General features: G+C 46.2%; 1 protein-coding gene across 2 annotated transcripts in view; it reads left to right on the top strand.

Moving 5' to 3' along the window:
- Positions 1 to 24595, top strand: part of LRIG3 (leucine rich repeats and immunoglobulin like domains 3) — a 48761-nt gene extending 24166 nt beyond the window's left edge. For both annotated transcript variants that reach the window (XM_002720902.6, XM_089307425.1), the window contains exons 4-19: positions 4777 to 4908; positions 5436 to 5579; positions 6438 to 6581; positions 7239 to 7382; positions 7779 to 7922; positions 9474 to 9554; positions 10392 to 10463; positions 13463 to 13534; positions 14048 to 14211; positions 16159 to 16479; positions 17576 to 17857; positions 19030 to 19482; positions 20206 to 20364; positions 22192 to 22335; positions 22437 to 22709; positions 23938 to 24595. In XM_002720902.6, the coding sequence (XP_002720948.3) occupies positions 4777 to 4908; positions 5436 to 5579; positions 6438 to 6581; positions 7239 to 7382; positions 7779 to 7922; positions 9474 to 9554; positions 10392 to 10463; positions 13463 to 13534; positions 14048 to 14211; positions 16159 to 16479; positions 17576 to 17857; positions 19030 to 19482; positions 20206 to 20364; positions 22192 to 22335; positions 22437 to 22709; positions 23938 to 24182 (2974 nt within the window). In that variant the 3' untranslated portion in view covers positions 24183 to 24595. The remainder of the gene's footprint in view (positions 1 to 4776; positions 4909 to 5435; positions 5580 to 6437; positions 6582 to 7238; positions 7383 to 7778; positions 7923 to 9473; positions 9555 to 10391; positions 10464 to 13462; positions 13535 to 14047; positions 14212 to 16158; positions 16480 to 17575; positions 17858 to 19029; positions 19483 to 20205; positions 20365 to 22191; positions 22336 to 22436; positions 22710 to 23937) is intronic.
- Positions 24596 to 26500: the final 1905 nt, after the last annotated feature.

Raw genomic sequence — 26500 nt, 5'->3', positions numbered from 1 at the left:
CAGTCGGCTCCTTATCCGTCCTAGTCTTCACTCCTTGTGAGAAGTTTCGTCAACCTCCTACCCTCTCCCTCCGCCCTGGGAGCCTGTTCTTTCTGCTCCCACTGCCCTCTCTCCCGTCCTTATCTTAGCCTTTATCTCAGTGTTGGCCTCTGCCCTTGCCTGCTGTTCTCACTGGACTTTCAGCCTGCTGAGGTCAAGGGCCATATCCGTCTTGTTCGCTCCAGCCCTGGGAGCACGTACCATCAGATGAAAACGATAGTAAGCCCTGGTGGCCTCTGCATTTTAAACATATTTCTCAAAGTTGGCTGAAGCTGAAAATGGCAACAAAATCAAACCATCATGGTTAGACCCGAGAAGCCACGGCTGAAATACCTGTGGCCCCTGTTTTTCCTGGTTCCTGACCAACCAAACCCCCGAGTCTGCCTGTCCACAAGGGACTAATTATACTTCACCTCAGTGATGATTCCACTGTGAAACTCCCTGTACTATCAACATAGAAGACCAAAATATTCCTAGCCTCTAGTAGGGATTTGCATGGAGAGCCTGGAACACCGTCCAGTACGTGGAGTACTATATCATGATCTTGGGAACACTGGGGAAGGGGCATTTCCACATTACCTTAAAGCAATGGAAAAAAGTGTTCGCACAGTTTTGTTTCTCTTTAAGTGTTGCCTGTTTCCTGCCAAAAAATATTAATTAACTACAAGGCTTTTTAATGTATTGATCTGTTTGGGCATTTATCCATATTTGGAGAAAAAGCTGGAGTGAAAACAAATCTTTGTCTTCCAGAAGTGGCTGTTGGTGACCCACTGCGTAAAATATGATGGTTCTTGGGTCTCAGATGATGAAGATGTTTAATCTAGATTTTTCAGTGTGGTTGGGGTTCTCTCTCTCTATTTTTTTTTTTATGATAGAAAGCCAGGCTTTTTTGTTTGTTTGTTTTTTTGTTTTGAATGGGCCCTATCAGGTGGTTGTTTGCCAGTTGGTCTGAGAGTTAATAAGAAACTGGTATTTGGATTTAATTCAGTTCCATTAGGACAGATTTAAATTTTTGCGATACAGGGGCTATTATCCTGGCAGTTGTAAGGGATTTTTGTACGAGAGAGCAGAGCTGACAAAGACGGCACTGTGCAGGCTCCGTCTATAACTGAGCACTTTCACACTGCAATTTAGGAGGTGTGCAGCTCAGGAAATTGCTGGCTTTGGCTGGGGCATATTTTTACTGCAAGGAAAATTTTATTCGTCACTCAAGTAATTGGCAGTTTTAATACCTTGTTCATAATTACCTTATAAACAAACGAATATATAAACCAGCGATTGTATGGTCTGTTATCTAACCTGTAGCCTTATTTGACCAACGTGATAGACACCTGCGGGTCTCCTTCTCCCCGCCCCTGCTCCCCCTGAAATGATTCTGCTCCATTTATTGCTAAAGCTAAAGCTGAGTGTTTTCTTTTTTGTTGCTGTTAAATGTAAGTGTAGCTGTGCTAGCCCCCAGACAGTCTGGGGGTGGAGGGCGGGGGGCAAAACCAGATGCAGAGTTTGAAGGGAGAGCGTGGCCAGGGACAGGGGAAGCGTTTGGAGAGAGGGGCTCAGGCGCTGGAGGGCTCTTGCAATGCTGGTGGGAGGACATCCTGCTAAAGCAAACAATTGGATTATGTACTTAAGAGAAACGTTTTGTCCCCCAACGTGTGGTTTTGTTTAACCCACACACCCTGACCCTAAGGCCCTGTGGCTTGTCTGTTGGACTGAATCCATCTCCGGGCCCAGAAATTGACTAATTGTCTCACTCGGTCTACTCTGTACCTCACAACTAGATCAAGGAGTTTATGCGCTGGCGAACCCAGATGTGGGAAATGGCCACAATCAGAGGTCGTGGCTGACTTGACTCTAAACAAAAAGCTGTAAGGCTTCATGGGAATCTGAAGGGCTTGCCGTCCGGGACTGGTACCCAGGAAGCTAATCCTTTCTTATTTTTTCCTCTTTACCATCACACAGAATCTAGCTCTTAAAATATTCGTTGTTTATGCTTATTACCTTGTGTAGGATTTGACTTGGATTTTAAAGCTAAAACACCGCCTCCCCGTTCTTAAAAGTCATGCTGAGAGGGTTTTCAACAGTATTTAGGAAGCTGTGTCAGTTTATTATTGCTTATGTATAAAATAACACTGCCCTGTGTCCTGCCCCTGTTCTCACGGAGGAAGCAGCACCTGATGTTTGCCCCTGGAGAGCCCCTCTCACGTAGTAGGGGTAGGTTCAAGCAGAGTAGGCAGGGGCGGTGGGCTGGGCCTTTCTTTGTGTTGGCACAGTGGCAGCTCAGCGAGCCCCGGTGCCTTCCTGTATCACTTTGAAACCCCACGTTTGGTCTCTGTGGAAGCACGTGCCCATCTCAGAACTACTGGAGTCTCTCAGACTCTGTATTCTGTAAAACAAGCCTTCATGGTTTGCTTTGCGATCAGCCTGGCCTTACTCTGTGACACATCTCGGGAATGCCTGGACTTGTTAGATAAGAAACCCTACTTTCCTAATTTTAAGAGTGTATTGGGGTTGGCCTTGTGGCCCAGCAGGTTAAGCCGCTGCCCGCAACATTGTCATCCCATAGCTGGTTTGAGTCCCTGCTGCTCCGCTTCCCATAAAGCTCCCTACTAATGCGCCTGGGAAAGCTGATGAAAATGGTCCAACTACTTGGGACCCTGCCACCCATGCGGGAGACCCAGATAGAGTTTTTGGCTCTTAGCTTCAGCCTTGCTGAGTCCTGGCCGTTGTGGCCATTTGTGGAATGAACATGTGGATGGAAGATCCATCTCTTTCTGTCTCTCCTTCTCTGTAACTCTGCTTTTCAAATAAATAATGAAATCTTTAAGAAATACAGCTTCTGTGACTAAGGACCTAATTTTAACAGTTAATTTAAAGAGCCATATGTGGCAAGTGGCTGCTGTACTGGCCATCACATGATGTTAAGAGTGGTAATGTAAAAAATATTTTAATCTAATTACACCCAGGGATTATTTAGACTGGCGTGTGTGTGTGTTAAGATTTGAAAGTTTCAGAGAGAGGCAGAGATAGAGAGAAAGGTCTTCCTTCCGTTGGCTCAATCCCCAAATGGCCACAATGGCCGGAACTGCACCAATCTAAAGTCAGGATCCAGGAGCTTCTTCCGGGTCTCCCACGCAGGTGCAGAGGCCCAAGGACTTTGGCCGCCATCTGCTACTTTCCCAGGGCATAGCAGAGAGCTAGACCAGAAGCGGAGGCCGGCGCCGTGGCTCACTAGGCTAATCCTCCGCCTTGTGGCACTGGCACACTGGGTTCTAGTCCCGGTCGGGGTGCGAGATTTTGTCCCGGTTGCCCCTCTTCCAGGCCAGCTCTCTGCTGTGGCCAGGAGTGCAGTGGAGGATGGCCCAAGTCCTTGGGCCCTGCACCCCATGGGAGACCAGGATAAGTACCTGGCTCCTGGCTTCGGATCAGCGCAGTGCGCCGGCCGCAGCGCGCCGGCTGCGGCAGCCATTGGAGGGTGAACCAACGGCAAAGGAAGACCTTTCTCTCTGTCTCTCTCTCTCACTGTCCACTCTGCCTGTCAAAAAAAAAAAAAAAAAAAAAAAAAAAAAAGTGGAGCAGGGCCTGACACTGTGGCATAGTGGACTAAGCCTCCAGCTATGGCAACGGCATCCCTTATGGGTGCTGGTTCTCATCCTGTGCACTGGCGTGGGAAATCTGATTATAGCCGCAGCTTTCCCCAGCCGAGTCCTGGCCTTTGCGGGCATCTAGGGAGGGAATCAGTGAGGGGGAGCTTTCTTGTTCTCATGTGTTCTCTTTTTCTCTGTATGTTTTTACCTCTCAACTAAAATAATCATAATACAATTTTTAAAAGCACTAAAAAAAACAAATAGTTATCTTGTATTCTTTTAAAAATTTTATTTATTTATTTGACAGGTAGAGTTACAGACAATGATAGGGAGAGACAGAGAGCAAGGTTTTCCATCTGCTGGTTCACTGCCCAGATGGCCTCAGTGGCTGGAGCTGGGCTGATCCGAGGCCAGGAGCCAGGTGCTTCCTCCTGGTCTCCCACGTGGGTGCAGGGATCCAAGGACTTGGGCCATGTTCCACAGCTCTCCTAGGCGATAGCAGAGAGCTGGATCGGAAGAGGAGCAGCTGGGACTAGAACTTGGGCCCATATGGGATGCCGGTGCATCACAGCGGGAGGACTGCACCACAGCACCAGCCCAAATAATGATCTTTAGGTATATAGCAGTTAAACAGCTGCTGGGAACCCATATTTACAGGGAAATGCCTTTTCATGTATTCTTTTTTCTTTTAAAGACTTATTTATTTTGAAAGTCAGTTACAGAGAGAGATGGAGAGATCTTCTTCTATCCACTGGTTTACCCCCTAGATGGCTGCAATGGTCAGCACTGGGCCAGGCCAAAGCCAGGAGCTTCATCAGGGTCTCTCACGTGGGTGGCAGGGACCCAAACACTTGGGCCATCTTCTACTGCTTTTCCCAGGCCATGAGCAGGGAGCTGGGTCAGAAGTCGAGCAGCCAGAAAATGAACCAGCGCCTGTTTACCCACTGTCCCACAAAGCCGGCTCCACTTTTCATAAATCATATTATGATTTATGACTTGGTGAATAATTGAAAGTGGCCATGATATTGCTTTTTAACTTCTAAAGTTATTGTTTAGTTCAGTTTTCTCTATTTCTGAAGGACAGTTAGGGATAGATAATAAAGTATTTTTCTGCATTTCAGATTGTTGTTTTCTGTGCCATGTTTTAATTCAGGGCTGGAAACAGGATTGCTGAAGTATTACCTGAACATCTGAAACAATATCAATCCCTTGAAACTTTGGACTTGAGTAGCAACAATATTTCAGAGCTTAAAACTGCATTTCCACCCCTACAACTCAAATATCTGTAAGTGATGTTTTCTTTATCAAAGTTTTTAGCTGTAATATTATTACAATGAAAGAAAAATAAACTTGTAAGATAAAACTAATTCTATCTTTGTGCTGGTGAAAACCTGTAATCTTATTGACATGAAATTTGCTGTAAGCCCACATAACTGTAAGCTTCATTTTATTCTTAATGTGTGTGGATTAAAAAAAGTTAGATATTTTTTGGAAGAATAACAGTTTGTGAAAAGGGCTTCTTTAAGAAAAATCAAAGTTAAATCATTGCTATATTTTGTGAATAAGTGAGTTTAATAAAAGCAGGTAGGTATCCATAATACATTTTTTGCAACCTTCCAATATTCCTATCCCTTTTTCCCCAGCAATATTTGTATGAATCTTAATCAACATTTGTCCACAAGAACCTAAGCAATAATTTTAAGTATCGTTGATGGTTAAGATCTCTGGAGATTGTTTATAATAAGGAAGTTGCATGTACCTTAACTTCCCAAAGAAATCAGAAAGAGACACTCACCTTCAAATTTTCAACAGGTTTATCAACAGCAACCGAGTCACATCAATGGAGCCCGGGTGTTTTGACAATCTGGGCAACACACTGCTGGTGCTGAAACTGAACAGGAACCGGATTTCAGTTATCCCCCCCAAGATGTTCAAACTGCCCCAGCTGCAACACCTGTAAGTGAAGTGTCTTCGTAGACACCCCTTCCTCGCCTGCCCCACACCTTTGGAGTTTGCAAATGGAGTTTCAAAGCAAGAATGTGGCTGCCTTTGCTTGGAGAGTCTGAACTGTTAGCAGCACCCCTCATGCCATGGCTGCCTGACAAGACACATTATGCCACTGTGGCACTGAAATCATGGGGACTCCGAACGGATACCCACGACTCAGAGAGCCTAAGTGGCCATAGAGAACTGTCTTGTTAATGATAGTGGAGCGATCTGTGATCTGGCTCCTGCTACAGTGGTTTTCAACCTCGGCTGCTCATTACAGACACTTGGGGAGCTTTTAAAAACCCCAGTGCCCAGACCACACCCCAGGCCAATTACATTAAAACCTCTAGGGTGAGACCCAGGGTTCAGTAATTTTAAAACCTCCCCAGATGCTTCCAGTGTGCAACCAAGTTTGAGAATTATTGTTTAAAGAGAAGGCATTAACCCTAAAAGGAACCGTGGAAGATAGGAGCCAATTTTGTAAGCAGATTGAACAGGATAAACTTGACATTCCTGCTGTTAAAGAGGCTTCATGTTTTAATGTACCATTCAGTTGTCATCCTTTATCACTTAGAAACAAATACTGATTTGTTTTTCCTCTCTACTAAGCGAACAACAGTTCAGAAATGGAAAGTGCAGTCTAGCTTTTATACTTTTATTATTTCAGTAGATTGAAATTCATCTCAATAAAAATATTGAATAAATTTGAAACATTCTGTGTAATTTAACACTGGCTTTAATACGATTGTAGTAATGACACATTTTATTGCCACCTCCAGAACTTGTCATTTACATGTAACCTTTTAATTCTGGTATCCACTGCAGTGAACTGAACCGAAACAAGATTAAAAATGTAGATGGACTCACATTCCAAGGGCTTGGTGCTCTGAAGTCTCTCAAGATGCAAAGAAACGGAGTAACCAAACTTATGGATGGAGCATTTTGGGGGCTGAGCAACATGGAAATCTTGTAAGTGTGGGTTATCAAGAAATCTCCACTCAGGTTATGTGATTGTAGAATACCCACTGAATATTCTGTAGCTCATATTTGAAATCTGATGTTAACATCTCATAATTTGCAACCTTTTCATAATTTAGTATTCAGTTTTGTCTCAGGTCATGTGATTGAGAACTTATAAACACATACATTATAAAAATATAGGGAGCAGGCATTTGGCCTAGTGGGTCAGATGCCTGTGTCCCATATCAGAGTCTCTGGGTTCAATACCTGGCTCTGGCTCCTGACTCCAGCTTCCCGCTAATTGAGACCCTGACAGGCAGCAGTGACAGTGCAGGTTATTGGTTTCCTGCTGTGTCCTTGGGAGGCCTGAATTGAGATCCCAGCTTCCGCTCTGGCCATTGTGGACATTTGCAGAGTGAGCCAGTGGATGGAAACTCTCTCTGTCTCTCTCTCTCTCTCTCTCTTTCTCTCTCCTGCTGCCTCTCAAGTTTTTTTTAAAAAAAGAAATTAAATAAAAAATGAATTTATACCTTTTTTGCTGATGTCTTCATATAACAGCGTTTGAGTATCCAGTAACACTTTGGAATAGGTTTTAATTCTGTGTCCCCTTTGAAGAGACTAGGTGGTAAACTCTGATCCTGTCTTTGATTCTTACTGTCAATGCAGGCAGCTGGACCATAACAACCTAACCGAGATCACCAAAGGCTGGCTGTACGGCTTGCTGATGCTGCAGGAGCTACATCTCAGCCAAAACGCCATCAACAGGATCAGCCCGGATGCCTGGGAGTTCTGCCAGAAGCTCAGTGAGCTGTGAGTCGCCTTTTATTCTCCCCAGCTTCGAGAGCAGGGCTCCTGCCAGAGCACGAGCTGCTCACCACTGGGCTGTGACATTTTCATAACAAAGTTGCCAAGGTGACAGCCTTTTCCACATGGACCCTGGTCGGGGTCTGTTGTGAGAAGGGGAAGCCAGCCCTGCTGCTGTAGCTCTGTGACTCACAGGCAGCAGCAGTGATGGTTATTTTTAGATGACGAGCAGGTATTTTTTGTTTAATTACCAAGGTTAGAAATAGTGTTTACTTGAGTCCTGTTAAGACAGGATTTTCAAATAGGGATTATTGTAGTTACATTTAATTACCTGTCTTTTGGAAAACAAATCATTGTGTTGAACTGAAAAAAAAAAAAGCTGTTTTTTTTTTTTCTTTATAGAGACCTAACTTTCAATCACTTATCAAGATTAGATGATTCAAGCTTTCTCGGCCTGGGCTTACTGAACACACTGCACATCGGAAACAACAAACTGAGCTACATTGCGGACTGTGCCTTCCGGGGGCTTTCCAGTCTGAAGACTTTGTAAGTTACCCATTTGCTCTTGGTACAAAAACCTGATTGGCTCCTCAGTGTGCCCATTTTCTTTTTCTTTTTCTTTTTTTTTTTTTTTTTTTTTTTTTTTTGACAGGCAGAGTGGACAGTGAGAGAGAGAGACAGAGAGAAAGGTCTTCCTTTGCCGTTGGTTCACCCTCCAATGGCCACCACGGCCAGCGCACCGCGCTGATCCGATGACAGGAGCCAGGAGCCAGGTGTTTTTCCTGGTCTCCCATGGGGTGCAGGGCCCAAGCACCTGGGCCATCCTCCACTGCACTCCCTGGCCACAGCAGAGAGCTGGCCTGGAAGAGGGGCAACCGGGACAGAATCTGGCGCCCCGACCGGGACTAGAACCCAGTGTGCCGGAGCCGCAAGGCGGAGGATTAGCCTAGTGAGCCACGGCGCCGGCCAGTGTGCCCATTTTCAACTTCCTGTGTTGTCAAGGAAGCGTGCACACTTTGAGCAATGGTTAGCTTAATTAAAATGGACCCATTTTGCATTCCTGGACCGGCGGCTTGGGTGATGACAGATTGTCTTCTTAGGATCTCCAGAAAGTTGGTAACTGCTTAAGAGCAAAGCACTTTTAAGTCCACTGATTTTTCTGTACAATATAGATTAGATATAGCCCAAAGCAAAAAAGATTTACAAGGGGCATCCAGAGAAGATGCCTGTTTATCATGCCAGTCAGATCCACGACCTGATGTCTGTCCAAAGAGAACCAAGCGTTGCACTCGTTGACCTCTGAAAAATCTCTGTTGTGAATTCAACATTGTGCAGTGGCCTTTTTTTTTTTTTTTTGATTGATTTATATATTTGAAAGGCAGTGTTACAGAGAGGCAGAAACAGAGAGAGAGAGAGAGGTCTTCCATTCACTGGTTCACTCTCCAATTGGCTGCAATGGCCAGGGCTGCACTGATCAGAAGCCAGGAGCCAGGAACTTCTTCCGGGTCTCCCACATGGGTGCAGGGGCCCAAGGACTTGAGACGTCTTCTACTGCTTTCTCAGGCCACAGCAGAGAGCTGGATCAGAAGTGGGGCAGCCAGGACATGAACCAGTGCCCATATGGGATGCTGGCACTGCAGGTGGCGGTTTTACCTGCTACGCCACAGCGTCGGCCCCATGCAGTGGGCTTTTAACTTGCACACTGTCAAAAATATGTTCCCTGCTCGCTGTTTGAAGCATTACATAATTGAGAGACATAATGTATGTTTTGGCGAACTCTTGCTTTGTGTGGTTGGAACCATGGTTTTAATGTATTTTCTTAAACTGTTCAGATCTTGCAGAATTTAGTCATCTTGATAGAGGAATTAACAAGGCCAGAGTCCGCTGTGCTGATTTGGGGCAAACACTGCAGGTGTTACTGAGGGAAGGAGGGCCAGGGTGTCACAGCTCTGCTGAAGAGATAAGAATTGTCTGTTGTTGAGGAAGGCATGGGACGCTGCTGGGAAAGATGGGGCACCCGTTACAAGCAATGTGCTGCCGGCGTGGGGGTCTGAGATATCTGAGCCTGTCTCTAACGCAAATGCCTCAAAACATTAGGGATCTGAAGAACAACGAGATCTCCTGGACTATTGAAGACATGAACGGTGCTTTCTCTGGGCTTGACAAACTGCGGCGGCTGTGAGTACGCGCGGCCTCGCGATTTGGCTCACTCTTTGACTTAAAAGGTTTTGTCTTAGGCGGCACCAGTTGCAGAAGTTGTAGTTAGTAGAAACAGGAGCTTGATCTGGTTGGTACCCCCTTCCCGTCTCCCTGGATGAGTGCTGTTCTTTGAGAATTGTGTTAATCCACTTTCCTTCTCTTGCTAAAAGGGCTTTTCTTCAACACCTCAGTTTGTGTAACCTCACTATCTAGATGAGAGTTTTGAATTGCCCTGAGTGCTTAGACTTTGGGGATTGTCATCATAAAGTTACGCACTTCACTAATGCCAGCGTTTTGAAGCCCTCCACTTGGCACTGTTCACGGGGCTGTTAATATATGGATCAGAATCCTCTGAGAGTGCTGCAGTGGTTTCCAAGTGAAGAATCATTTGATATTGGGCCACCAGATGGTCTTGCAGATAGGTCACTGTATGTTTAAGGCTGACGAAAGAAGCTACACAGGAGGGAAAGAAGATACCCTTTGCTGATATCAGCTTTGTTTCCTAGAGTTCAGATGCCCTTTAATTAGGATAATGTTTCTGCATATTCCTAAAAAGACTTTGAAAAATAGTGTGTTAACCATCAGAGTACCTTTGGAGAACCTATTTTTGCTGAGTATTCTGTTAAATGCTTTGAAAACCATATAGAAGTATATTTTTTAAAAAGATAGTATGGATACATTTTACAAGGTTTAATTGAAGAAAATAGAATTATTCACCAATCATTTAAAAAGCAGTTCTTCTTAACCTGAATTCTATCCCCAAAATGACTTTTTTTATTAACTGTTCCAATGGGATATAATTTTTTTTTTTTTCAGGATACTCCAGGGAAACCGGATTCGATCTATTACCAAAAAAGCCTTCACTGGTTTGGATGCACTGGAACATCTGTGAGTAGCTGGAATTTAGTTACCCTAGGGGTGGTCTGAGATAGTAACCTATTCATGTGTCACAACGATAATTTAGAATGTGATTTTGTTGCCATTTGCCCAGGACCATAACAGATACGTGCATATTTACTTACCCACCTGTCTACTTACTTAACCCCTATGAGGGGTTTTATAAAGGTCATGGAACATGTGTATTATAGAAAAGCAGTACAGGTTTTGAAATTTTTTTGGCATCAAAATAAGCTCATCTTTTTTTATCTTTATGATTTTACTTTGTAAAATAATTTTTTTTAAATTGTATTTGAATCACTGAGAGACACAGAGATCCATTGGTTCACTTCCCAGATACCTGCAATAGCCAGGGCTGGGCCAGGCTGAAGCCAGGAGCCGGGAATTGAACCTGGCTCTCCCACTTGGGTAGCAGGGACTGAAGTGCTGGAGCCGTCATATGAGCTTTCCAGGGCGTGCTGTAGCAGGAGGCTGAATGGAAATTAGAGTCGGGACTCAGGCAAGGCACTTCAAATGGTTAAGATTCCCAAGTGGCATCTTAACCACTGGGAGACCTGGAAGAAGCTCCTGGCTCCTGGCTTTGGCCTGAGCCACCCCTGGCCATTGCATCCATTTGGGGAGAGAACCAGCAGGTGGAAGATCCCTCTTGCTCTCTGTGTAACTCTGTCTTTCAAATAAATCTTTGAAAAATAAGAAGAGTAACATTGGACATGGTGGGTTTTGGGGGACATTACATTTATCTCTTTACCTTTTTTAAATTTTAGAATAATTTTTAAATTGCACAAAAATTGTGAAGTAGTACGGTTTTTCCTTTTTATGGTTTATTTTATGTATTGGAAAGGCATAGTGAAAGCAAGAGACAGAGAATGAGATCTTCCTTCTGCTGCTTCGCTTCCTACATAGCCTCAATGACCTTGGCTGGGTAAAGCCAAAGCCAGGAGCCTGGAACTCTATCTTGGTCTGCAGGGCAGGGGCCCAGTTGTTTGGGTCAAGATCCTCTGCTCTTGCAGGTACGCTAACAGGGAGCAGGATGGGATGCAGAACAGCCAGAATCAGTCTCACTCCAGCTCTGGCCCCAGTAGTGTGAATTCTAGCATAACCAGAGAATTTTTATGGTGGTGGTGTTGCTGTTGTCTTATTACTAACTGTACAGTCCATCTTCCTGCTTATTCTCTTTCTTGTCCGCTTGTTACCCCTCAGGTAGGAACTGGCAGAGCAGAACTCTAAACAGAGGAGCCTCTGCTTTCTCTGTGTCCCTGCGTCACGTTAGCTCTTGCCTGCACAGTTTCAGCATGCGCTTTCTCTAATGCCTGGCATCCATTTCTGAAGTGACATTTAGGAGTTCAGGGATTTTTAGACAGTAGAACAAGAACGATAGCTCACTTTCAAAGCAGTCAAAACCTGCATGAGCACCATATCTTGACTAACTGAACCAACCAGGTGCTTATAACTGTGGCTAGGTGTTTTACACTTGAACAGTAAAGTTTTGTAGAAATATATATTGTGTGATATGTCTACTCCATTAGGGAACGCTTCTAATCCAAAGTTTAATATCTGTTAACTTGAGTGAAGGAAGTGATAATTTAAAATGAACATTGGAGGGGTGGTCATTTGGCGTGGCAGTTAAGATGCCACTTGACTTGGGCTGAAGTCTAGACTCTACTCCCAATCCCAGATTCTTGCTACTGTGAGCCTTGGGAAGGCTGCGGGTGATGGCTCAGGTCCTTGGGTCCCTGCCACCCACCCACGTGGGAGACGCAGATTGAGTTCTAGATTGCTGCTTGTGTCTGGTCCAGCCCTAGCTGTTGTGAGCATTTAGGGAGTGATTCAGTGGAAGCAACCTCTCCTTGTCTCTCTTTTGTGTCTGTCAGATTAAGGGAAAAAAAAATCCACATTTCAGTTTTTGTATTTGTTTGTGCAGTGAAGATTGCTGTTATCTATCAAGCACTTTATTGTCATCTCCTGACGCCCAGTTGGTCTAAGAGAGTTTGACTCTCTAGACCAGATTCAGATAGCAATGAAATGATTGTGCAAAAGCTGGGTTAGGGAAGGGAGGGCCAGTCTTGCTATACTTCTGAGAGAGATTATTTTCAGAGGAAAACTAGCCAGAAGGGTTTGTCATGAGTCCCGTTCCATTTCTGGGAAAGTGGAATTAGTGGATCAGAGGAGTATTAACTTCTGGTGCAGCTTTCTTGAACCTTCCTCTGCTTTCCCAGCCGCCTTCCCTCCCAGGTCTGGCACCTTCCTTCTTTGTCTTCTGTTGCCACTTGTCTCACTCAGAATCCCTTTGGTACACTCTGACCCCTGTAAAGAAAAACAGAGTAGTAATCATTGTGGAGAATACTTGAATTCAAGCTACTCGTAAATACTAGTTAAAAATAAAATCGGCCCTGAATATCCTCTCATTTTATGAATGTCCTGGCTGAAATGTTTGTTTGCTTTAACGAGTACATCTTGTCTGAACATCTCACTGCCTTTATATTAGTGAGCTGTGTGTGGGGCAGAATTGGACCAGTGCTTATAAAAGCACAGGTTTTGGAACTGGGAATAATTGGTTCCACTCTTATCTTTCCGCCTTCATGCTGAGCTAGGTGGTAAGGCCATCTTCATTTGCTCTAGGAATGAATGCAGTAGTGTATAGAAAACACCAAACAGAGGGTATATCAGAGTGTTCTCTAAATGGGGTTTCTTCTGAAGGCATAACCGTGCAGAATTTTATTTGTGTCTTTAAAATTTAGTAATTTGAATGTGGGGAAATGCAATAACACAGCACAACTGCTTGGGCTCATGTGAGACTACTGACCTGTAAGTGGTGCCATGAAGTCCATCATGTCCACCATGACAGAGTCCCTCTCTGATACAAATAGCCTCATTCCCCAGCCCGGGCCTTGTAAGGGGTTCTTCCAGAGTTGCCTGACGCGTGCATCGAAGCCCGGGGATACACACTGACTGTGCTTGGCTCTGATCGGTTTGATTTGGTTGCTTTGCAGAGACCTGAGTGACAACGCAATCATGTCTTTACAAGGCAATGCCTTTTCACAAATGAAGAAACTCCAGCAACTGTAAGCTTTTTCTTTTCCTTCCAAGAACTTCATATAAAGCATAGAGGGGGGAGACTGTCCCGTGATGTCTCGTCCTAGCTTCTGTGCCTGCAAAATGCATCTGGCGCTTTCTTGGCACTACTTCATTTTTATACCAGAAAACAAAAGAAATTGGTGACTTGTTCCCTCTATTAAAATGAGGAATTTCTTGGTCTTTGTGTTCTGATTTCCCAACTTAAATCCGTGGGACCAAATATAGCATAGTATAAACTTAGTACACTTAGTAGCAGCTTTTCAGTAGGAAAGAATTTTGAACCCATCAGCACTTCTATCTCGGTGGGACAGTGAGGAGAACAACAAAACCATGCCAGGTACAGCTCTTGCATTTTCAGACAGACGAAGAAATGTTTCTGACGTGGGATGTGTGTCCTTGGTTTCCAGATTCATTGCTTTGTTAATATTTACTTAAGTTCAGTTGACTTGTAGAAATCTGCGTCGCGTGCACAGCAAATTGAAGGTAATGACTCTCCGCAGGCATTTAAATACATCCAGCCTGTTGTGTGATTGCCAGCTGAAGTGGCTCCCTCAGTGGGTGGCAGAGAACCACTTCCAGAGCTTCGTCAGCGCCAGTTGTGCCCATCCTCAGCTGCTGAAGGGGAGAAGCATTTTTGCCGTCAGCCCAGACGGCTTTGTGTGTGGTGAGTATTAGTAGTGCTCTTGCCTTGGAGGCCTTCTTCTTTGACTCCCCTGCGTCCAAAGAGGACTTTGCACAGATTTTCGGTTCACCTAGGACAGCGTGCGTTTGTGCTGAGGTAGACGAAAATGGAGCTATACTTTGCTGATTATTTTAATTTGGCAGATGGGAAAGCATTTTTCGAAAATTCCTTCGCCTTTGTTTTGGCATCAGAGTGGCTGGGTGGAAAGAGAATGAAATTGGAGCTTGGGAGAATTGCAGGGCAGTCCCAGGCTCTCTACTTGGTTTACATCCCCTAAGTCTTTGTGTCTGTCTGGCTCCATGAAGTGGGGCCTCCGTTATCTGCTCTTTCCAACTCTAGGGCTCGTTGGAGGCGTGTGTGAAAGACAGACTTACTAGCTAATTTATGGGCTGCAAAAACATTAGCTATCTGTGGGCAAAGCGTTGAGAGTAATAGAAAGTGGGAATTTATTGCAAGTTTTTTTTTTTTTTGAGGTCCTCTGTCTTAGCATCCTGGAGTCTCAGCATTGGAAACCTGCTTACTGAAGTTCACATCCCTAGTTAGTAGTAGATCTGGATTTAAAAACATCTTTTCACAATTGCTGGTACTGTCTTCTGTCTGCTACATTATACTGCTATTTATTATTGGCTGACTTTTTAAAGAATGTGTTAGTATCAAACTTGAAATCAAAATTCACTTAAATGTAAGCGGTATTAAAATGTTATGCAGCCTTATTTTATGTTGGCATTTTAAAATTTACTTAAAATTGCTTTGCCTACATGATATTTTTTTAGGTTGCAGTATTTAACAGTGCCAACGGTTTCTGGAAATAAAACCTCTGCTGTAGCTTTTGGATCCGAATAAGCTTTTGGCATTCCTGCTGGAAGGGCCTGAGCTGCTCCTTTCCCATGGTTTTTCCTGCACAGTGCTCTGCTCTCATAATATGAGCTCCCCATTTTCTGGCGACATCCATAGAACATCCTTGGTTTCTCCACTCCCGTCATTGTGAATCTGATCATTGGTTTTATCCAATGGGAATTTCAGACTAACCAGACGGAAGAAGCCATCTTGGCTTCCAGCACGCAGGCTTAGCGTGGAAAGTGAGCAACCTTGGAGTTACCAGAGCACGCCCCCTCTCCCAGTCACACACCTAAACATTTTGTTTCAGAAGGCCCAAATAATACCTGTTGGTAAATCTGAGATGTTTCCGTTTGGGTTTAGACTATCTCTGAGAAGCTGAAGTTCAAAAAGGTAACTTTTCCACAGGCCTAACAGAACTAAAAATAACAGCGTGGAATGAAAGAGTCGCTTAGCTCTAATTATAATGTAGCCTTGACAGTGTAGCACAGCACCGTGATTGATTGGCAGCTCCGAACTCCGGGCAGAGCCAGCGCCTCGCAGCTAGTTCTGGAGATACGTTTTCATTGGCAACAGGATTTTTTTTTTTCTTTTTTGGCCCTGCCTAAATTGCTGCTTTTTACTATGGCTTCTGTTTTTGGTAAATGGGATGCTAATTGCTGTCTTTAGTGATATTGATGATCGCGATGGATGTTTGGTTTCTTAATTCTCCTGCTCTGTGTTTGTGGAGAACGTAAGGAAAATTGCAGCTCCTGACTGTAGCATTCAGAGATGCTCCGGGGCCTGGCATGTGGCGCACAGGGGGTCTGGAATACACCGTGGGTTTTCTGATCATCCCAAAGCCACAGTCTCCTCTCGGGTACTAATGATTGATAGCTAGGTCTGTCTCTGCTTGAAATGAAGGGATTGCTTTATAACTGTGTCCCAGGCTGTCACTTCCGCCCTGGGGCTGCTGGTCTGTCCATAAGACATCCACGCAGGCTAAAACCTGAGTTGCTGTGTTTCGCATGTCCCGGTGTTCCGACTGGGGCAGCTCTGGGACTCTCGAACCTTCATCACGTTGTTCTGTTTCCTCCTCTCCATCGTGCACAGATGATTTTCCCAAACCGCAGATCACCGTTCAGCCAGAAACTCAGGCGGCAATAAAGGGCTCCAATTTGAGTTTCATCTGCTCGGCTGCCAGCAGCAGCGACTCCCCCATGACTTTTGCTTGGAAAAAAGACAACGAGCTGCTGCACGACGCTGAGATGGAAAATTACGCCCACCTGCGGGCCCAGGGCGGCGAGGTGATGGAGTACACCACCATCCTCCGCCTGCGGAACGTGGAGTTCGCCAGTGAAGGGAAATACCAGTGCGTCATCTCCAACCACTTCGGCTCGTCCTACTCCGTCAAAGCCAAGCTCACCGTCAACAGTACGTGGTCACTTTCCTTTGCAACATCCCTGTGAGGGCACCAAATTTCTCTCCCATTCCTAACCCTGTCTTTTGCTCGCACAGTTCCCCACCAGACCCTCCCTTTGCCTGTCCACGACATGAAGACTCTTGATTATTTTGATCTAAGTCAGTAATTAGCTTTGCTGAAGGTGGCTGGGGCACGTAGAGAGAAACCTTCCGTGGTTTTACTCCTTGGGAGTTCACAATGCGCCAGGCGGACGGAGGAGGTCGCAGGGTCCGACGTGAAGGCACACCGCCTCTAACTCAGAGGTCCTAGGGTGAATCCTAGCACTGCTCTTGTAACCGTGTGATCCTGCGCAAGTTATTCAAGGCCTCCGTGCCTCTGTTTCCCCATCTTTCCCTTAGGGATGACACTGCCTACCTCCTTGGAGGTATTATGTGCTTTAAATAAATCATCCCGTCTAGAGGACTCGCAGATGGCTGGGGTATGGACAGTGCTCAGGGAATACAATAAATGTTAGCACCCCTAGTACTAATAGTGTGTTATCGATTGCCTGGCGTGGCAGGCGTGCAGTTTTACAGTTTGCCGCTTTATCACTTAACCCTCTGCGTCTGCTGTGGCAGAAGCTTTTGGATTTGATTCAGTTACGCATCCAGTTCAACCAGTGGTTGCGGAGGCTGGGCAACACAGAACAGCCTGGCGTTTGAGACTCAGGATGGAATTCATACCACAGGCCGTAGAATGTTCAGTCTTCTAGAAGAGAAAAAAAAAATAAGTGGTGGGGCGGTGAATGGTAGGGAGGAAGGGATGAATTGATTTGGCCACTGTCTCATCGTTAATTGTGGAGGAAGCTGAACAGTGGCCGGGGCGCAGCAGCAAGACCTTCAGTCCCAGGGTCGGTGGCCGGTGTTTCGTCCTGGCTCCATCATCTTTCTGCCTGTGTAACCCTGAGCGCATTTCTCAATCTCTCCTTTCCTTATCTTAAAATTGGAAGCCCCCCCCCGCCTTGACAGCATCAGGGACAGGGACAGTGGTGGTTTAACAAGGAGTGCAGGGAGTCCTTGGTGGGCCCACGCACTCAGGCCTGTGCCTGCGCTGTTTCTCTGGTTTTAGTGCTCCCCTCCTTCACCAAGACCCCCATGGACCTCACCATCCGCGCCGGGGCCATGGCCCGGCTGGAGTGCGCCGCCGTGGGGCACCCAGCCCCGCAGATCGCCTGGCAAAAGGACGGGGGCACAGACTTCCCTGCGGCCAGGGAGAGGCGCATGCACGTGATGCCCGAGGACGACGTGTTCTTCATCGTGGACGTGAAGATCGAGGACATCGGGGTGTACAGCTGCACGGCCCAGAACAGCGCAGGCAGCATTTCCGCCAACGCAACGCTGACCGTCCTAGGTAAGCAGCAGGCCGGGGCGGTGAGGCTGAGAGGTGAAAACCCACGGGGCGCGGCTAGAGCTTTCCGAGGAAAGAGCAAATGGTCTGCGGGCAGCTTCGAAGGCGCAAGCCGCCTCGCAGCCTCAAGTCTGCAGCCCACGGCATGCATGTGCCCCCTGTGTTCCCAGGAGAGGGGAATGAGAAAGCTCCCATGCTCCCCCTTGTTGCAGGGGAGTCCTCTGCTGTGCACTCACACAGTCTCCACAGTCCTAACAGTATAAAGGAAATGTTAAGGGAACAGACTGGGAAGCGCCAATATCCTTCCATACTGCTCTGGAACTCGGGATTCTCCTCTCCTCTCCCCTCCCCCCTCCCCCCCTCATCCCTTCCTTTCCTCTCCCCTCCCCTCCCCTCCCCTCCCCTCCCCTCCCCTCCCCTCCCCTCCCCTCTCCTCTCCTCCCCTCCTTTCCTCTCCCCTCCCCTCTCCTCCCCTCCACTCCTTTCTTCTCCCCTCCTTTCCTTTCTCCTCTCCTCCCCTCCCCTTCTCTCCTCTCCCCTCCCCTTCTCTCCTCTCCCCTCCTCACCTCTCCTCTCCCCTCCTCTCCTCTCTACCTCTCCCCTCCCCTCCTCTCCCCTCCCCTCTCCACCCCTCCCCTCACCTCCATTCTCCAGGCCTCCCCTCACCTCCCCTTCTCAAATCTTGCACCTAACCAAATGCTTTCTAAAACTGTGAACACATTGATCAAGAAGCAAAGAGTCAAAATAAATCATTTTCAGGCTTTTATCTGTGACTGCCAGAAACTAGGAAGTTTCCCTCTGATTTCCCCCTCCTCCACCCATCAACACATTCTTACGCCTGCAATTACTTCTTATAGATTAAAAAAAAAGTCTTTGAAATGTTTCTGCCCCACCACCATCAATTTCCCAGCCTTGGTAAGAGTCAAGGAGGTAGAGATAAAGACGAACAGTAGTCAGTATGATCCTTGACTTCTGTTACGAGCAAACGACAGCAGAGTAATGAAATCCCAGATGTGCAAGTGCTGTTCATGTTCGGCGTCTTAGCGCACGAGTCTAGGCACGCGTGGGCGTCAGATGTTACAGGAACACGTTTGAGTGCGAGGTTGTAAAGACATGAGGGAGATAATGGAAACCGAATTTCACTTAGGAAATGCAAAACATCCCTGTGCTTTCAGAAACACCCTCCTTCCTGCGGCCCCTGTTAGACCGGACGGTCACCAAGGGCGAAACGGCCGTCCTGCAGTGCATCGCCGGCGGCAGCCCTCCCCCGAAGCTCAACTGGACCAAAGACGACAGCCCCTTGGTGGTGACCGAAAGGCACTTCTTCGCGGCAGGCAATCAGCTGCTGATTATCGTGGACTCGGACGTCAGCGACGCCGGGAAGTACACGTGCGAAATGTCCAACACCCTTGGCACGGAGAGGGGCCACGTGCGCCTCAGCGTGATCCCCACTCCCACCTGCGACTCCCCACAGATGACCGCGCCGGCGCTGGCCGACGACGGCTGGGCCACCGTGGGCGTGGTGATCATCGCGGTGGTTTGCTGCGTGGTGGGCACGTCGCTCGTGTGGGTGATCATCATCTACCACACGAGGCGGAGGAACGAGGACTGCAGCATCACCAACACAGGTGGGTGAGCAGGGGCCGCGTGTGCTTGTGGTCAGGAGGGTGACTGTGTGCTAGCCAAACATAATACTGGCCTGCAGGAAGGCTGGTGTGTAGAAATCATACCTTTTGTTAAAGCTCATCCCAACATTCTGTGGCTGCGAGGTAGACTCTAAATCACAGCGTAAAACAGTCTGGTGACAGAGCCCCAGATACGCAGTTGTGAGCTTCCTCTCTGAGGCCGTTACTTGTTTTGTCAGAGCGTGCACGCGTGCGTGCGTCTTGTAGGGATTTTAGTTATTAATAGGGAAGGGGTTTGTGACTTGAGTAATACCAGGAGCTTCAGAAACTCCGTGGCCAGTTTGCTCTCTTTCTGACCTTGAGGCTCCCTGCGTGTGAACAAACTCAGGGAAGCTGCACACATGGCAGAAATCAAGCCGAATTTGAGAGCTTAGATAGGATGCCGTGAGAATTCCCAAGCCTTTATCTTTTAAACTGGTGTCGGTTTTGAAATTTGGGAGGTGAGTCCAGTGCGTGATTGAGTAGCCAAAGCAGCTCAGGCTGCCCAGAGCACCACAGCCCCCGTTTGCCTCTCCTGGGTGTGACAGACAAAGCTGGTTTTGCCAGCAGCCGATCTGCCCTTGTTGGCCGCGTGCAGGGATGGAAGCAGCTGGGGCGGCTCCTCCAGGAAGCCTCTGGGATGATTCCGATTGTTCTCATCAGTAGCGTGCTGTTGTGTGGTTACAGATGAGACCAACCTACCTGCAGATATCCCCAGTTATCTGTCGTCCCAGGGGACCTTAGCCGACAGACAGGATGGCTACATCTCCTCCGAGAGTGGCAGCCACCACCAGTTCGTCACGACCTCCAGCGGCGGGTTTTTCTTGCCGCAGCACGATAGTAATGGTGAGTGTTTAAGATGAACACGGCACTGTCGTTGTTTCGAAGTCCTGTGGGGGAGGGCTCAGATCTAAAACGCATCTTCACGAGAAACACATACACTGGTGGTATTCAGGACCTGGCCCAAGATCATTAGCAAGGCTGAAATTAACAGTGCTGTATCCTTCTCATGCCTATGGGGAAAAAAATCTTTGTTTCTGGTAATAAAAGAAGACAGGCAGATTAAGAAGTTTTAATTATTCTGTGCAATGTAATATTTCGTTTACATTTGCAAGTGTTTGGGGGCCCTGAATGGCCTTCCTTAAACATTAAAAGAGAAATGAGTTGAAGTCATTATGTTAGGGGTTGACTGTTTGCTTCAATGCTGTGTGCCTTTGGGAAGAGAGACAGGCAGCACGAGGCAGGAGCCAGGCTTGCTTTAAGCCCTCGCGCCTGGGTGCTGCGGGGCAGTTAGTGCCTTCCCACGAGTGGCTGTGGAAATCCAGAGAACGGAGGACTACACAGCGCTTGGCGCACGTTAGGGACACAGTAAGTGGAAGCTGTTGACGTTGTTTTCAAACATTTTGCCCTCTTTTCCCACAGGTGTTTATTTATTGAGTGTTTGCTCTGTGCCAGACTTGGTCGTTGGGAGGGAAGTTGTTTTCAGTTTCACAGTTTAGTCAGTGGTGAGACAAACAGTTTTTAAAAACTTACGAAGTGCCTGGCAAGGCAGTGATGGGGCATCAGGTTAGAAGAGCTGAGCTGAGCGTGCAAGGGAGACTTCTTGAGACCTGTTTGGTGGCGAAGGGCAGATGCTCTGGCTCATTGGAATATAATGGGGTCAGTGGTCAACTGAGCAGACGTCAGTGCTAAGCTTGCGGGACACAAGTGGCACAGACTGGACCCTAGGTGGGTCTCCTGGCGGAGCATTGGTGATACGTTCTGCAGGCCTGCTTCTCCCTTGGACTGCCCCTCACCTCAGACTGCTTCCCGGGCCCACGGCCTGTTGTGACACCTGGGATATATATTTTTAAGATTTATTTATTTATTTGAAACACAGTGTTACCAAGAGGCAGAGGCAGAGAAGGAGAGGGAAAGAGAAAGAGAGAGAGAGAGAAGTCTTCCATCCACTGATTCACTCCCTAAATGGCCGCAACAGCCAGAGCTGGGCTGATCTGAAGCCAGGAACGGAGCTTCTTCCAGGTCTCCCACGCGGGTGCAGGGGCCCAACGACTTGGGCCATCTTCCACTGCTTTCCCAGGCCATAGCAGAGAGCTGGATTGGAATTGGAGCAGCCAGGACTTGAACCAGTGCCCATATGGGATGCCAGCACCACAGGCAGTGGCTTTACCTGTTATGCCACAGCGCCGGCCTCCACAATTCTGATCTTGATGATGTTGCTTTGCCTCAGACTGCTGTGTCCACTCCTGACTGGCCTATCATTTCTCTGCGATGTGAGGTCATTGTCAAACGCCCAGTCCTGGTTCTGGTCTTCTGTGACCTTCTGTAGGAAGGGGGCAGTACTGATGGGCTGTGGTTCAGACCCTGGGTGCTTTGACCCCAGGATCCACACACACCCTGATCACTATCCCTTGCAAACCAGCTAGGGCAAAGGAACAAGGGGGACACACCTAGCACAGGGGTGCATCAAGGCCTTTGGAGGGAGCTGTCACAGGTGGATGCAATTACTAATGCGTACACCAACAGAAATTCTAAGCGTGCTGTCATTCCTGCAGTTTTTCTTCAGCTGGACTTCCATCTAGAAGTAGAGAAAGTGCTCGCCACCTTAGAATGTTGAACGGCTCTTGAATAAAACCGGTGCAGGTGCAGTGACGCAGGTTTCTTGTTGTCCAGGGAACTGCCACGTTGACAACAGCAGTGAAGCCGAGGTGGAAGCTGCCACGGATCCGCTCCTTTGTCCCTTCGTAGGGTCCCCCGGCCCTGTGTATTTGAAGGGGAGTGGGTACAGCTCTGAGCCGCTGGAAGCCTACCATGCCGGTATGTGATTTTTCTCGCTTGCAGGGCCCGTTCTGTTGCCCAGGGAGACTCCTAGACGCACTAACTGCGTCTGCCTCTGATGTCATTCCCCAATTAAACAGGCTGCAGTCCTGACCCGAGAGCAGCTTTGCTGGACCACTGTGAGCCCAGTTACGTCAAGAAGGAGTGCCACCCCGGTCCTCACCCCGCGGAGGATTCCTGCGAGCGGAGCTGCAGTACCATGGGGTGGCCCCCCCACGTGAGGACGCTGATCCACTCCGGCTATGCTCAGAATGAGGGCCCTGGCATGAAAAATGCGTGCCTACACAAGTCCTCTCTAGAGTTCAGCACCAGCGCGGAGCCGGCAGCCGTTACTTCAAGTAGTTGTTTCATGGGTATGTTGATTAGATCCCCAGGTGCCTTGGTTCGGGGCCCCTACTTCAGGCCGTGTGTGGGAGAGCGGTGCTCTGTGAGTGTCACATGGGTGACAACAGAGTCTTTTTCTTCTTTTTTTTTTTTTTTAACTAGTTAGTTTTAAGTATTTCTAAGTGCAAAGGCAGACGTGGGGATTTTTCTTGATTATGTATTTAATCTGTGTCTAAGATCACCCTTAGGAGTTTTCTGGGTAACGCTGTGGGTGGCATCGTCTGGGAGACCAGAACTCGGGGAGTGGCTTAGGAGCTCAGCTCATCAGCCATGTGGAAAAAGTGGTTTTGGGCTCCAGCAGCCTTCGGGGCGGGGCCGTGCGCTCGGCGTGACTGTGGCTTGCCGTGTCTGCCGGCTGCTAGCTGAACCCGCAGAAGCAGGGTGGAGAGCGCCATCCTACCTGGCAGCAGCCGCCACTCAGACCAGTGCGGCCACCTCTGGCAGAAGGAGGCGGCCGCAGCCTTGAGCCCACGGTGGACGTGCGGGTCTAGGGTGGGAACAGCGGACGGAAGAACACAGATCCGCCTTTTGCTGAATGGAGCAATATGGGACAAGATGCCTTACCTTGCCCTGCTTTGTTTTATTTTATTTTTTTTTATTTTTGTGTTTTATTTTTTTAATTTTTCCCCCAAATTAAGCGAAGTAGAATTTTAAAACATTTTACCCAGCTTTTAAGAAATTCTGTATTTTGCCTATTCCTTTTTGAGAAAATGATTGTAATTGATTTTACGGACTGAAGATAGGAATTGAATAAGGGTTTGCCACAGTTGAGTAAGAAAGGATTATTTTGATAGAAACTTTTCTGGGTTCAGGCACAGTTCCCTTTTTTGTTACTCTGCAGATGCACTCCTGGAAGAGTTACGAGCCCTTGCGAACTGAAGCTAAGATTTGGGCAACTTCCTTGTGCAATGATTTATGCTACTTTAGGCCATGAGAAGTGGTAGAGATTCGATGCATTTGTTTCATGGCTGTAAATAAGAGGGAGCATGCACACCCTGCCCTCAGTACAGTGATCAGCTTGTCCACACTGGGGTATGCAGGCACCGTGTGCGTGTTCTGTCCACGCACAGACAATCCAGATACATTGTAGGTGTACACTTGCAAAAACAACCCCTGCGTGTTCATGGCTCAGGTGCCTCGAGATTCGTAATGAGTTCTGTTGACCTGTGTGCTCAAGGGAGCTTTCTTTTCTTACAGGTACGTTTGGAAAACCTCTGAGGAGACCTTACCTAGACGCCTTCGCAGGCTCTGGACAGACGCCAGATGGCCAGCCCAGAGCCTTTCACTTGAAACCTCCGTCTTCCCCAGACCTGGACTCTGAGTCAGAGGAAGAAGAGAGAGAAAGGACAGATTTTCAGCAAGAAAATCACTCATGTTCCTATAAACAGACCATAGAAAACAGTAGGACTCCAAATTGTCAGTCTTACGACTTGGACACATAGACTGAATGGGACCAAGGGAAAATTCTAACATACTACCTCAAGTGGACTTTATTTAAAAGAGAGAGAATCCTATGTTTTTAAATGGAGCTATGAATTTTAAAAGGACAAAATGCCTTATTTATACAGATGAACCAAAATTACAAAAAGTTATAAAAATTTTATACTGGAAATAACTTTCATATAAAAATACCCCTTTAAACTATTTTATAACTTTGTTTTATGCCAAAAAAGTATCTTATGTAAATTAATGGTATAAATCCATGACTATTTTATGTATTTTTATAATGCCAGATTTCTTTTTATTGAAAGTGAGTACTAAAGCATTTTAAATAATAACTGTCTTGTATCTTTTTTGGATAGAGGTCACTTCATCTTATTTTGCACATTACATCTAATAAAATGTGTCATGCCAATGCTGAGCCCCATTTATACAATAGCAATATTGTTTTCAACATGTTTCTTGGCTTAATTACCTCACAGTATTATATCTCACATTGATGAAAACTGTACTTAGCTCATTAAGGGAGGAACAGAAATGGCCATGTTGCTTACCTCTCAGAATTGTAATACAGATTCCTATCAGGTTGGTATGTGTGCAAGCACATTGTAAATGAGAAGTATGTAAACAAAAATTGGAGGCATGTTAGTTTGTTCCTAATACTACCAGCAGAAAAAGGTATGTTTCTGCAGTCTGGTGTGGTATAGTGTAAAAACCAGTGCTTAGGTCACTGCTGAATGCATGTTTCCTAAATTTTAGCAGTGCCTTAGGTGGTCTAATACCTTCTGCCGTATTCGCCATCCCTTTTGTTATTTATTTCGCATGTCTAAAGCTAACGTGGCTGTAGCCGAGGTAAATTTTCAACCACTGTGCCAGGTTGTAATGGAATGCTGGTGGAATTATTTTCCATTCTTGCTGATTTTTTTTTGCTGGGTGAGTAGCTTGTGTGAAAATGATACTTCTATGCCCTTCTGCAACATTCTTTAAGAGTTAACAAAATACTTTCCTACTTTGGTCATCACAGCTCTACTTGTTAAAAAGTAAGTATGGAGTCCATTACTTAAGCACATAAAACTGCCTAAAACTTTTCTTTTAAATAGTGTTGGATGAAAATGTCATTATATAACTGGCGCTTACATAGACAGAAATGAATGTAATCATATTTTCAAAACTAGATGAGAGTTTAATTGTATGGGACCAAATTCTTAGGCTTAATAATTCTGGTGTTCATATGTGTAGTGTAAAGAAAAAGCCTCGTGCCCAAGGTAAGTTGGATAACATGAAAGGAGTTAATAAATGCCTGAAGGTGTGACTTTATGCCATTGTCACTTCTTTGAGCTAAATTGAAAGCAGCTATAAGAAAAGCAGATTCTTCCCAGGATGTGTTGGGGATGAGGTTTTCCTGCCCAGTGAGTTTAGACTTTTGCTGTTTGTGAACCAGGAGCCTAGAACCCAGACTGCAGTAAGGTTTCCCTCCTTTAATTTCAATGCCAGAATCCAAGACAGGAAGTCGATCCTTCCTGGGACCACCGGTGACTTTAGTACGGAGAAGCAGTTTCATATGCTTTGGCTTTATCATATTGCCAGGTTTTCAAAATCTCATTGTTAATTTGTCTTCATTATTGCCAGATGTGATGCAAACAGCGATTGGGGCTCTTTCGATGATTATGAACTTCTTTAAAAGTATTTAATTTTTCCAGACTGAAGCACAAAGGTTTAAATCATTAACATCTGAAATTCAGAAATTAGAGTCACTGTGCATTAATATGATTTTATTCCTTTACTGTGCTTTGGTGTTGAAACTTGTACATTAGATGTAATTGGAGAAAGAGGAACTTAATTTCTCTTTGACATTTGCAGGAAGAGCTTATATAGCCGTGTGTGGCTTAACTGTGGGGAAACATTCTGGAAAATGCATCAGAAGGTGTCGTTAGGTGATTTTCTTATGTGAACGTCATGGAATGTGCTTACACAAATTAACACAACCAAGACGTTGCTGTGTGATGCAGTCTTATGGGATCCCCACTGTATGTACAGTCTATCGATGACCAAAACCTTGTTATGTGTCGCTTAACCTTAAGATTTTGAGAATCTGTATTGAATTAACAAGATGAATATGTGTCAGATGTCATAAAGTAACAGACTTAATGAAAGAAAGTAGATAAATGTCAAGTCATTTGGCTTATTTATGGGGAGAACTGCTTAAAATTTTTAGGCTTCTCTGGTTCCTAATTTTTTTTCCTTAATTCTATTGACATCAATGATAAGGTAGTTACTGTATTATAATCTTACCTGTTTTATAAGATGTTGAGGAAGAAAC

The sequence above is a fragment of the Oryctolagus cuniculus genome, chromosome 11, assembly GCF_051225735.1.
Source record: "Oryctolagus cuniculus isolate XC-2025 breed Fujian yellow rabbit chromosome 11, ASM5122573v1, whole genome shotgun sequence".
Taxonomy (NCBI): domain Eukaryota; kingdom Metazoa; phylum Chordata; class Mammalia; order Lagomorpha; family Leporidae; genus Oryctolagus; species Oryctolagus cuniculus.
The sequence above is the reverse complement of the archived record's forward strand: the minus strand, read 5'-3'. Positions and strand labels throughout refer to the sequence as shown.